Consider the following 13,389-nt stretch of genomic DNA (forward strand, 5'->3'; position numbering starts at 1 on the left):
ATGTGTGCCATAGGTTTGCCTTCACTGTTCTAGACGGTAAATGGTTACAAGCTGATGGTAAGACTAGGCTGCCTTTTCTCAGGGAACTAATTTCATGCTGTCTTTTAAAGGTCAACTGAAGGTATGTTTGTTCACTTAGACACTTGCAAGATGTCCCAAGACTAGGCTGCCTTTGATCTGAGCTGCATTTTTCATGCTAGTAATCCTATCGTGTTATCCTACTGTTTTTTTTAAAAATATTTTTTATTATTTTCAAAAGAAAACAAACAAAGACATACAACATTGAACATTTAAGGAGCTACCATTGCTCCGCTTATCATAGAAGTCTAACTAATACAAAATATAAAAAACTCTAACTATTATCAGATCTAAGCAGAAAAACCACACTTGAAGATTACATTATCGTTAAGTTTAGTTATAAATTTTTTTAAAATCAAAATTATTAGTTAAGTTTCTTTATATGTTTTTTTTTAAGAAAAATCATGAAAAATAATATACTTATATATATATATATATATAAAAGCAATAAACAAATTATTAGTAATACAAGAAGAAGATAATATAAACACTTCTAAGTTAGTTATAATATAAACTATATAGTTCTATCTTATGATTTTAAAATAGTCATTTATTCTTATATATTTAATTTTTTATACTGTTTTTAACATTCCACCAATCATATACTTTATCCCAAATTTTATAAAATTCTGTTTCGGTTTGATTGTTCAAACGTTTAGTCATCATATCTAGTTCTGCACACTCTATAATTTTTTTAAACACCTCAGCGTCATTCGGTATCGTCTTTTCTTTCCATTTCTGCGCGAATGTTATTCGTGCCGCTGTCAATATATGTATTATTAAATAGTAAATTTCTTTTTTATACTTTATGTTTGAAATACCCAATAGAAAAAATTCAGGAGATTTTTTTATCTTCTCCTTTGTTATTTCATTTATCCAATTCTCTACTTTATTCCAAAATATTTTTGTCTCCGGACAGGTCCACCATGCATGGTAATATGTGCCAACTTCTTTTTTGCATTTCCAACAAATGGGCGATACCGAAGGAAACATTTTAGAGATTCTATATGGTGGAAGGTGCCATCTATAAAACATCTTAATTTGATTTTCTTTGAAAGAGATTGATTTTGTTATTTTCCAATTATACATCCATATCTTTTCCCAAGTATCTAAATCAATCTCTTTACCAAAATTTTTGCACCAACTGATCATATTGTCCTTCAATATCCAACCTATCGTTCTATGTATGCAGTGTTTCCCAACCTTTTTTGAGCCGCGGCACATTATTCACATTTACAAAATCCTGGGGAACATTGAGCGGGGTGTGTGTGTGTGTAAAAAAAAGTTTGGACAAAAATATCTCTCTTCCTCCCTTTCGCTCTATTTTTCTCTCTCCCTCTTTCTCTCTCTCTCTCCCTTCCCTCCTCTTTCTTTCCCCTCTCTCTCCATCTCTCTTTGTTTCTCCCTTCCTCTCTTTTTTGCCCTCCTTCTCTCTCCCTCCTTCCTTCCCTCTCTCTGTCTTTCCCTCACCCTCCTTTCCCCCTCTTTCTCTCTCTCTCTTGCTTTCTCTCTCTTGCTGTCTTTCTCTCTTTCTCTCTTCCCCCTCTCTCTTTCTCTCTCTTGCTATCTCTCTTTCTCTCTCTCTCTTTCTCTCCCCCTCTCTCTCCCTCTCTCTTGCTATCTCTCTTTCTCTCTTTCTCTTTTGCTTTCTCTCTTTCTCTACCCCCTCTCTCTCCTTCTTTCTCTCCCCCCTCTCTCCCTCTCTCTTTCTCTCTCTCCCTCTCTTGCTATCTCTTTCTCTCTCTCCCCCTCTCTCCCTCTCTCTCTCTCCCTCTCTTGCTATCTCTTTCTCTCCCCCCTCTCTCCCTCTCTCCTTCTCTCTCTTCCTCTCTTGCTATCTCTTTCTCTCTCTTTCTATCCCCCCCTCTTCCTCTCTCTTTCTCTCTCTACCTCTCTTGCTATCTCTTTCTCTCCCCCCTCTCTCCCTCTCTTTCTCTCTCTCCCTCTCTTGCTATATCTTTCTCTCTCTTTCTCTCCCCCCTCTCTTCCTCTCTCTCTCTCCCTCTCTTGCTATCTCTTTCTCTCCCCCCTCTCTCCCTCTCTCCTTCTCTCTCTCCCTCTCTTGCTATCTCTTTCTCTCTCTTTCTATTCCCCCCTCTTCCTCTCTCTTTCTCTCTCTACCTCTTTTGCTATCTCTCTCTCCTTCTTTCTCTCCCCCCTCTCTCCCTCTCTCTTTCTCTCTCTCCCTCTCTTGCTATCTCTTTCTCTCTCTCCCCCTCTCTCTCTCCCTCTCTTGCTATCTCTTTCTCTCCCCCCTCTCTCCCTCTCTCCTTCTCTCTCTCCCTCTCTTGCTATCTCTTTCTCTCCCCCCTCTCTTCCTCTCTCCTTCTCTCTCCCCCTCTCTTGCTATCTCTTTCTCTCTCTTTCTATCCCCCCCTCTCTTCCTCTCTCTTTCTCTCCCTACCTCTCTTGCTATCTCTTTCTCTCTCTTTCTCTCCCCCCTCTCTCCCTCTCTTTCTCTCTCTCTTGCTATATCTTTCTCTCTCTTTCTCTCCCCCCCTCTCTTCCTCTCTCTATTTCTGTCTCTCCCTCTCTTGCTTTCTCTTTCTCTCCCCCCTCTCCCCCTCTCTCTTTCTCCCAGTAGCCGTGGGGCGACGGCAGGGTGATCAGCTGTGAAGCGGAGCTCCAGAACGGAGGCACAGACGGCGGCGGCTAGACGTGTTGCTAGACGCCGTATATTTCTGGCGTTGCGCTGGGCATGGACGTGGGGCTTGAGCCTCCGTCCTGGTCCAGCCAGCAGACAAGTGCCAGCCACGCAATTCCAGCATTTCCAGCCGCCGCCGTCGGTGCCTGTGTTCCTCTGTTCCGGAGCTCCGCCTCCGGAACAGAGGAACAGAGGCACCGACGATCACCCTGACGTCGCCCCACGGCTATTGGGAGAAAGAGAGAGGGAGAGAGGGGGGAGAGAAAGAGAAATCAAGAGAGGGGGAGAGAGAGAGGGACCACCCTGCCACCGCCCCACGGCATGGCTCCTGCCCGCTGCCGCCGCCGCTGCCATCACCCTCCCCCTGCGCGCCGCCCTCCCACTGCCGCTGCCCTCCCACCAAGCCCCAAAGCTCACCTGCTGACAGGGAAGCTCCAGCCGGGCGGGGCGCCGCAACTGCTGGAAAACTTGGAAGGCGCAAAGAAGCAAGCTCAGCTTCCGGTCTCACAACTTTTTTCTCTTCGCAAAAAGTTGCGAGACCAGAAGCTGAGCTTATTTCTTTGCGGCACACCTGACCATGTCTCGCGGCACACCAGTGTGCCGCGGCACACCGGTTGGGAAACACTGATTTAATAAATATTTATAAACGTTTCCAATTGTCTTTGTTTGATTTTGGAATAATAATTTGCTCAATACATTATTTTCTTTTTTAAAAATATAAGTCTTTACATCTATTTGATATCTAGAACTAATCTGCATATAATGCCACCAATCTAAATCTATACCTAACTCATATAACTCTTGTTTTGTTCTTAATTTTAATTGATTATCTAACAAATCACTATATTTCCAAATCTTACCTTTTCCTTTAAGATTTGGGTGTACTATAGCTTCAAGGGGTGAAACCCATTCTGGCATTACTAAAAAGTGATTTTTCTTTGTTTCATTCCACACTTCTATCAATGCCTTTCTAATAACATTATTTTTAAAATATGAGTGGGTTCTTAACTTATCATACCATACAAATGCATGCCACCCGACCATCAAGTCGTGGCCTTCTAGATTAAGCAATCTTTGATTTTCTAGTGTGAGCCATTCTTTTATCCATGTCAGGGCCGTGGCTTGATAATATAGTTTCCAATTTGGAAGACCCAGGCCTCCTCTTTCCTTACGATCTTCTAATGAGTTTTGTTTTATTCTTGATTTTTTACCTTGCCAAATAAATTTTCTTATTATCTTATTCAATTCGGCAAAAAATTTCGTTCCTGGATTTATTGGAATCACTTGGAAAAGAAACAATATTTTTGGAAGGATATTCATTTTAACTGTGGAAATTCTTCCTACAAGTGATAATTGTAGATTACTCCATATTTCTAAGTCTTTTTTAATCTGACTTAATAATTTTAAATAATTGTCATCTTTTAAAGATACGGCTTTGGAAGTCATCCATATCCCTAAGTATTTCACTTTTTTCGTGATCTTCATGTTTGATAGGTCTCCTAAGTATTTTCTCTGTATTTCAGTCATATTTTTTGTTAATATCTGTGTCTTTTCCTTATTTATTTTCAATCCTGCAACTTTCCCATATTCTTCAATCACATTTATTAAATTTAAAATAGATTCTATTGGGTCATCTAAGATAAACACTACATCATCAGCAAATGCTTGTGTTTTATAGGTTTCTTTTCTAATTTTTAATCCTTTTATTTTCTTGTCTGCTCTTATTTTTATCAACAATGCTTCTAAAGTTAAAATAAATAACAATGGTGATATTGGACAACCTTGTCTTACTCCTCTTTGTATAATTATCCTACTGTTGTATGAGAGTTAGTTTTATAATTACTGGGATTTTTTTAAAAATGGTTTCTGAACGTTCCTTTGGGAGAAAGAGTGGAATGAAATAAATGCATTAAATAAAATGGAAGAAGAAGAAGGAGGAGGAGGAGGAGGAGGAGAAGGAGGAGGAGAAAGAGGAGAAAGAGGAGAAGGAGAAGAAGGAGGAGGAGGAGGAGGAGGAAGAGGAGGAGAAGAAGAAGAAGGAGGAGGAGGAGGAGAAAGAGGAGGAGAAGAAGAAGGAGGAGGAGGAGAAGAAGAAGAAGAAGGAGGAGGAGGAGGAGAAAGAGGAGAAGGAGAAGGAGGAGGAGGAGAAGAAGAAGAAGAAGAACAACAACAACAACAACAGCAACAGCAACAGCAACAACAGCAACTATTGTTTACAGGGTGAACTTGACACTGCATTTTGATTTCGCTGTTTTTTGTTTTGCCAGCAAGGCCAGTTTGAATGATTCTAGCTGAGTTTCTGCTTTGTTAATGCTTTCACCGAGCAGAATTCTGGAATACATATCAAACTACTGCTGTGCTCAGAAGCGGGAGCAGTTGTTAACCAAGCTCCATGCATATTCTGTAACTACTGATGAATGTGCAAATAATTATGTACACAAGTTCACATACATATAGATTCATTACTGTTAACTAAATAAAGAGGCTACCAAACTCCCCTGTGTGTATTTTGCTACCTCTTTAACAATCACAACCTGTGCTGAGCTCTAAATATGGGCTGAGTTCCATCCACCCGCACCCCAAACAAATTAATAAATGTTACCTGAAATGGGAGTTGTGACTGTGGGCTGTATGGGATAGGCCTGCTGAACGAATGGCTTTATGCTGAAACAAACAAATGGACAATGAAAACACACTCTTAAAATAATTATTACTAAAAAGGTATATTTCTTCTCATCGTAATCCAGTCCAGTGCAATAATATTTATGATAAATATTGTTATGCATTAAAAATAGTATCTTAATAAATGCATTATTAAATTACTCACTTAAAAAGTGGGGGATTTCTATCAAGGAGCATTTGATATAAGTTTTAACTCAGCTGAAATCTAGCCACAACCAGAGCCTTTGCATCCTTACTGGGAATCATAATTACTTACTTACTTACTTACTTACTTACTTACTTACTTACTTACTTACTTACTTACTTACTTACTTACTTACTTACTTATTTGCTTGGATTTCTAGGCCGCCCTTCTCCAAGGGACTCATGGCACTTTACATAGTAAAATCAGTACAAAGTACAAAGTTTAAAAAACCCAAATATAAGCTAAGACTAAAACCCAAACAATTTAAAAAACCATTCAACCTGATTAATTCCAAACACAATCAAACCTTCAGCGGAGCAGAGTAACAACGCTGAATGGCCCCAGGCCTGCCAGCAAAGGTGCCTTTTAAAACCTTTTGAAAAGCCAGGAGAGTGGAGGCGGGACGAATTTCCGGGGGAAGTTGGTTCCAAAGGACTGGAGCCACCACAGAGAAGGCCCTTCCCCGTGGCCCCACCAGACAACATTGCTTGCCTGACGGAACCTGGAAAAGGCTGACTCTGTGGGATCTGACCGGCTACTGGGATACGTGAGGTAGGAAACAGTGCCGTAAGTAATCTGATCCTAAGTCTTTATCATCTGCGTCACATCGTTCCTGCCTTTTTATGGACCTAGTTTTAACAAAAAACTAGGTTGCAGAAACTGAGCATGGCCAGCCTGGTGAGGAGAAGGAGGACCAGGGGTGACATGATAACTGTGTTCCAATACTTGAGGGGCTGCCACAGAGAGGAGGGGGGGGTCATGCTGTTTTCCAAAGCACCAGAAGGCCAGAAAAGGATTAACAGATGGAAACTGATCAAAGAAAGATTCAACATGAAAATAAGGAGGAACTTTCTGACGGTCAGAGTGATCAACCAGCGGAACAGCTTGCTTGCAGAAGTTGTGAGAGCTCCAACACGTGAGACTTTCAAAAGGAGATTGGACTGTCATTTATCCGAAATGGCGTAGGGAGTCCTGCTTGAGCGGAGGTTGGACTAGATGACCTACAAGGTCCCTTCCAACTCTAATAATCTAATCTAATCTAATCTAATCTGGGAGACTTAATGCCTTGTTTCTTGACAACAAGCAAGGGCCATGCAAAGTTTCACAGGAGTGCTTTGACATGACAGCAAAACAGTTCATTTTCACTGTCTCACTTTGAGCTATCTCTGGCAGATCCCAGTAAGGGAGTGAAGAGGCTTCTTCAATGCATGTACAGTGAAATAGTAGACGAGGCTTAGAGCAATGCACAATATTTCCCAATGCACTGTTGTACCTTCTTGTCTTGAGGAGAAGGAATTGCATTGCCTCTGGGCTGCAAAGTGACTTGCCAAGACATACGCAAACTACCTCCCACAGGTCTACTAAAGCGAGACTTCCCCCTCCCCCCTCAACTGCTCTAGTTGCTTTAATTATGGTGCCAAGCTTACTACTATGATTCATTGGTTTGAACACATGCACAAAGCCAAATTACTCAAAGCATAAACCAGAAATACTCATGCCTTTTAAAGTAATTGATTAGTTGACTTCCTGGACATTCAATAAATTCTCATATGCAGCTAGGCTGGGGGTGGACTTCTGGTTTATATGTTTCTTCTTAAATAGCTTTCAACATTTTAATTTGCTTTCTTCAGGGTACATATTTTTCAGCCAAGGTGCTCTCAGCAGCCTATTGAGTCATATAAAATTATGTTATATGTACAAAGTATCTAAACCGAAATATGTTCACCATCAACTTTTTGCAGCTCTTAGACCTCAATACGAGGGTCAAAATTCTGTCCTTTCTTGCTGCATTTGACGAGAGTCAAAATTCTGTCCTTTCTTGCTGCATTTTTAAAGTTAAGGTGACTGTGAGAAATGAAATGGTGAATGAAAAGGCCAGACTGTTTATCCTCAAACTATGAAATCCATCCATTCCTTATTTACTTATTAAGTTTAAATAGCTGCCCTTTGCCCATTTTTAAGTGTGACCCTTGACATCCTGCACAAGGGATGTCAAGGGATATGGCATAAATCTTTTCACATGTATTTCCCTTGACACTAAAGGAAAAAAAAACCCTTCACTTAACATATGGAGTATGTGCGTGTGTGTGTGTGTGTGTGTGTGTGAGAGAGAGAGAGAGAGAGAGAGAGAGAGAGAGAGAGAGATTGTTGACCTGCTGAACAGAAGAAGACACCAAGCTTAATTCTGTGCCCTGGTTTTTGTTGAATATACAGCCGAGAATCAGAGCAAATCTACAGAAGCAGTTGTGGTCTTAGCTCTATCTTGCAAAGTTCTTATGCCAGGAAGACAATTTGATCTTTTAGTGCCATGTCTGACACCCCATCCCCACTTTAAAAAAAACCCCTTAAAATGATAGGAATAACTCTTGTGTATAATCTTTATATTAAAATAATGCTTTAGGGACCAACACAAATTATGAGCTTGCTAAAAAAAAATTATATTTACGATTCATTGGTTTGGATGACTGTCCTACTTGCCCAGAAAACACAAATGTCAGGTGCAACTTGAATGATAAAAGTAGGAACATATATGCATGGTCATAAATTATTCTATTCTAATTGGGTATACCCCTCATAGCAGCCATTTTATAGATGTGCTTGAGGTACCTCTCAAAACTGCAAATCAGTCCTCTGGACCAAAAATATTACCTTTCATTCTTCTACTGGCTATTGTTTAAGTTATTGCCTTCTAAAATTAAAAATAATACTCTATTATTATTATTTTTAATTTTCAGATTGGTGTCATTTGTTTTAGGTAAAATAAAGTAGAATATGGCTTCACATGGAAACAAAATTATCAAGTGTAACAAGCCTTCTACAGATTTCATATGAAGGACTAACAAGAAAAATTAAGGCTATAACATAATTGAGAACACAAGTTATTGTTCTTTACCAATGATATTGCTCATCCTCATGTTTGTTGCAGCGAATAACAGGGTCAGAGAGGTTTGTTCCCCACTTTCCACCCAAGTTCCTATCACCTTATGAACTACAGCTATTCCTGAAGTTGCTATCCTACTATTGTGTAAACTAATGTGTTCCTTAACTAAATCTATAGAAGTAAGGAACTAAATCCATTTACTAAAAGCCCATATTTCCCATCCTGAGCTACTGACCTCAGAAGTGCACAGGCTAAGCATCTGACCATGTGAGCCACCACAACCCCTACAGACTAGTGAAGACTGTCAACACAACAATTGAACACTAAGTTACTTTTCCATCACTGTTGTGATGCAAACAGTCACTAAATGAGGCAACTGAGTCTTTGGAGAAGGGCGGCATATAAGTCCAATCAATCAATCAATCAATCAATCAATCAATAATAAATTGCTACCTGAAAGTGCAATCGGTCAAATATTCCATAGGATCACTTAGGTAAACAAGCATACAAAACCGCAGAAGCCTATTTTTTTTAATTTCCAACTTACTCCTGAGAAGATCCGGGCTGTCCTGTTTGTAGCATCCCAGGCCAAAACTAGATTGGAGCAAAAGGAAAGAGAAAAATGAAAAACAGAGATTTAAAGTATAAAAGTTGCTTTCATTAAAGCACATTTTTAACCCAAAAGATTTATAACGGAAAAAGGGGGAGAACCTTTAATGGATAAGTTAATTAATTTAGGCATATCCTGCTAATGACTTCTGGGGAAATATATATTTTATTTTAGCCAATTAACTTACTCCAGGTGCTCCAGGGAACGTCGGACGGGGAATTCCTGGCAAACCCAACTTATTGTGAATCGCTGTTGCAGACACTATTTGAGCGGAGGACATGGCTGCCATGTGCTGGAGTGCTTTGTCCTTTGCAGTCTGATCCTTTAACATGACAATTACAGGCAATCATTAATAGTCCAGACCCAACAAAGCATACTGAGCAAGCACAGTTAGAAAGCATATGTGCTAAAATTAAACGGCACAGGAAATGTGAAAAATACAGAGCATACCATGCAGAAAAACATAGCCTGCGGGTGGGGTGGGGGATAAAATACATTCCAATTGCATCGGGGCAAAGTCCTTTGTTCAATTTTATTGTGTTTAATTCTAAAAAAGATTCTCTACTGAAAAACAGTAGGAAGTCGACTGAATGAGCATGAAAACTGGGATGAGTTTCTAGTTTGGAATAAAGACTTGGTTTAAATATGTACATCTGTATACTGTAAAATAAATGTAAATCCTTTGCACGTTAAACCTCATCTAACTTTATTATTTTCGGGAAGCCTAAAAGCCATTTTAACAGCTGCTGTGTGTACAAGAAGAAATAGGACAGCACTCCAATGCAAGGTGCGTTTGCCAGAGTTAGAGCAAGTCTTATCTGAAGTTGTTGAAAATGTAGCAGAGAATTCAATGATGCCCGGCCCTAGTTAAGTTGCCTACAGACCCTGCACGCTTCTTTAAAGAATATGCACATACACTGAATATTTTCCTAAGGAACGCGGTTTTATTAAACACTTAGGGTGGACTCTATCTTAAAGGTTGACCTATAGAGGAAGAATCAGAGAATAAATATCCAGCCACTTGGAAACATTCTATTCCAAACATCATTCCATTAAAAGTATTTATTTATTTTATTTATTTTTTATACCACCTTTATTATTTTTACAAATAACTCGAAGTGGCAAACATATCATACACCTTATTTTTCTTATTTTCTCCACAACAACAACCTTGTAAGGAGGGTTGGTCTGAGAGAGAGAGAGAGAGAGACAGACAGACAGACAGACACTGACTCAAGACCCAGCTGGCTTTCAGGGCTAAGCAGGGACTTGGAACTCACAATCTCCAGTTTTCTAGCCTGGTGCCTTCACAACTAGACCAAACTGGCTCTAGCAATGAAGCACGACTAGAAATAGTGCAATATGCCTAGATTCCTTCAGGACCACACTACAATTTTGGGCAACTAGAGCAAGAATCGGGACCTGAGAAATTAGCACACTGTAACAATTTTAAAGTAGTTGGTTTGGTTTTGGATAAGAAATCTGAGTGAATAAAGCATGATTTATTTTAGGATAAATTATAGACTTAAATAAGATTTTGTTATTGGCTTACTGACTGCAATTCTATCTCGAGCACAGGGTGCAAAGAGGAATCCTTCTTACTTTGGATTTGTTTCTTATCTAATCCTCTAATCAATCCAGAGAGTGCAAGAAAAGAACAGCTCAAAAGAGAAGGAGCAAGCTAGGAATTAACTAAAGAAGCCACAATAATTTTGAGCATTCCAAAAACTGAAGCAAAGTTTGTTTCCTCTTTGTTCAATAATAAATTTATGAATGCAGCCACTTGTTGTCTCTTGCTTCCTAATGCCCTAACATATAAAACTTGCCTTGTTAAATCACACAAAGGCAATCATCTATGTTCCCATAAATGAAGAGTGGGTTAGCCACTCCTGAGTCATAGAACCTAAATAGCCCAAGTTCCAGCTTTGCACCAAGAGGTCTGGATTCTGGCTTAACAATCTCTAACACATTATGTCAGTGAATATTGCTAGTTTGAACATTTTCCTTCCCGTCCTATGTCAGGAAGACAGAATAACTGTTTTAAAAGGGAATGTCCTTGCTAAATAAATGCAAGTTCTGTGTAGAGATGGAATAATGCCAGTATGGCTGGTCCCTATACTATATTATATAAGAGCCCACTTTGGAATCAGCATGTCTGAAGGGTAACAAACTATGCTATGGGATTATACATCTAGGTTAAAAACTAAGAACCATTTCTGAATTATAGTTCTAAATGTGGACTAACACTGCGTTTGAAGTTTGCGTTTCTCTTAAGACTTTCAATATTTACAACTTTCCTTGATTTAAGGAAAGAATTCTTGAAGTAGACAGAAATTTCTATTAATTCATTCTGACTCATTGAAATTATTATTGAATAATAATATGATTTTAGAAAACTTATAAAGGTTAAATGCAATGTTTTAATGATGGGAATTAATCTTAGTTCAGGTATTTTTTATTTAATCCCATATTACGTTAGAGCCTCTCTTTTTTCTTTTCTTTTTCTTTACTGTGGTTTCTCTACTAAATAAATACATAAATCTTAAAGTAAGAAAGAAAAGAAAATATGCATGCTTGGATATATTGCTGCCAAGAGCCTACATATAAAAGATTGGGGGTTCATAAGATGTGGATTGATAGCATCCATGCATTTATGCCATTCGCACATAGATTCCACCTGTGTGGGATTTTTCCCCATTGAGCATCATCATCTTTGGAGTTAGAAGTTATGCATGAATGGATTGAAAAGGGCAATTTTCCAAGCCAATGCTAGCTCGGCAATGATTTACTGACAATTAGAAGTTGCATCATATTCATTCACGTTTTTCTCAAGAGAACATTTATTACTACTGCTGTATAAACAGCAGAAGAATTGATTTTAAGATAATTTACATTTTGCTTCAAAGGTTTAACACCATGGGATAAATCATGGTTTTAGGAACTGATCAACTTTGGATGTAAGACTGAATAATGAAGGGGACAGAAGCACTAAGAGGCAAACCTATGATTACAAGCAAAAGTTGCAAGCATGCCGGCTAGGAATGCATGCCATCCAGTATGGAATACAGATTCACACAAGTATTCCCTTGAAAGCTCAAACCAGAGTAATGAGAAATGAGCAGCTTTTTAATTTGAACAGCTCCTTTAGAAGCAGCACAGGCTAACAGTATAAAAGCTACTAAAAAGAATATATATTATATACATGTATGTATACATATATGCATACACACACATATATATACATACATATATACATATCTCTGCCAAGCATAGCTAAAGTATTTGTTTTACTGACAATACTTACCATGCTTGTTACCTGGATGTAACAACAAAAAGTTTGTTAAAATGTTTCTATATAAGTGCAATTACTTAACAAAATAATCTACAGCAAATTAAAAAATAGAAGGGGGTTGCAATTCATTCATTATTTACAGGAATGTTAAATTTTCACCAAGAAGCAGATTCAGTGAAAGTGGGGGGAGGGATTTATGAGTAGACATTTTGGTAACTTTAATAAAATTCAACACCTTGTTTTGGCAACACTGCAAAAAGATTTAAGAAACTGGTAAAGGAAGATCCTGTATCAAAAATGAGATGCTTCCTATTTTAAGCTAGATGATGAGGGGGGTGGGGGAGGAATTGATGGCAGGAAAGCAGCTGCTTATAGTAGTGTTCTTCCATCCATCCTACACAGAATATGAAACCGAAATCTGATCTGGTGTTAATGTTCCAGAAATGGCACTCACACTTGTGAACCCATCTGTAGCTCTTGCCGATAAAGGGAAGCTACTGAGAACAACATGGTTGCAGAAGAACCAGGAAATATACCGGTTAGGGATGAGAAAGAACCTATTCAAAAAGGTGACCAACTCTCTGACCGATTTTGGGTATTTCATTATCATTTTAAATATGAAAAATAAACAGAATTGCTTCTAAACCAAGTCTTATTTTCTGTGCACTTATTCTAGCCCCCGTCACAACCAACGCTTATCTACACAAAATTAGACATAATGGCGTATTATTATGATTACAATTATGGTTACAATTATTGTTATTGCTATTCTTATTATTCACACAATCAGCCAGATGTTCAAACTGGGTTTGGCATTTTTGTCTATCTATTGAGTCCTTTCCAAGGATGTTTGACAGTGTTACAGATATTGTCACAGGATGGAAACAGTTCCAAGTAAACAATTTTCATTAAACATGAAAGTCAACTGAACATTAAAAATGTATCACAAATATTATTGACTGGCACTGATTGTTGATACATTGAGAAATTGACAATGTACCAGTATCATTGTCACATG

At 38.6% G+C, this 13,389-nt stretch overlaps 1 protein-coding gene across 10 annotated transcripts in view; it reads right to left on the reverse strand.

Moving 5' to 3' along the window:
- The window catches only part of TEAD1 (TEA domain transcription factor 1), a 281,398-nt gene that overhangs the window by 46,994 nt on the left and 221,015 nt on the right, over positions 1–13,389 (reverse strand). For all 10 annotated transcript variants that reach the window (XM_070762844.1, XM_070762862.1, XM_070762830.1 and 7 more), the window contains 3 exons: positions 9,267–9,401; positions 9,017–9,063; positions 5,325–5,386 (listed from right to left, as the gene is read on the reverse strand). In XM_070762844.1, coding sequence (XP_070618945.1) covers positions 5,325–5,386; positions 9,017–9,063; positions 9,267–9,401 — 244 coding nt within the window. The remainder of the gene's footprint in view (positions 1–5,324; positions 5,387–9,016; positions 9,064–9,266; positions 9,402–13,389) is intronic.

The sequence above is a fragment of the Erythrolamprus reginae genome, chromosome 1 (genome assembly GCF_031021105.1).
Source record: "Erythrolamprus reginae isolate rEryReg1 chromosome 1, rEryReg1.hap1, whole genome shotgun sequence".
NCBI classification, from domain to species: domain Eukaryota; kingdom Metazoa; phylum Chordata; class Lepidosauria; order Squamata; family Dipsadidae; genus Erythrolamprus; species Erythrolamprus reginae.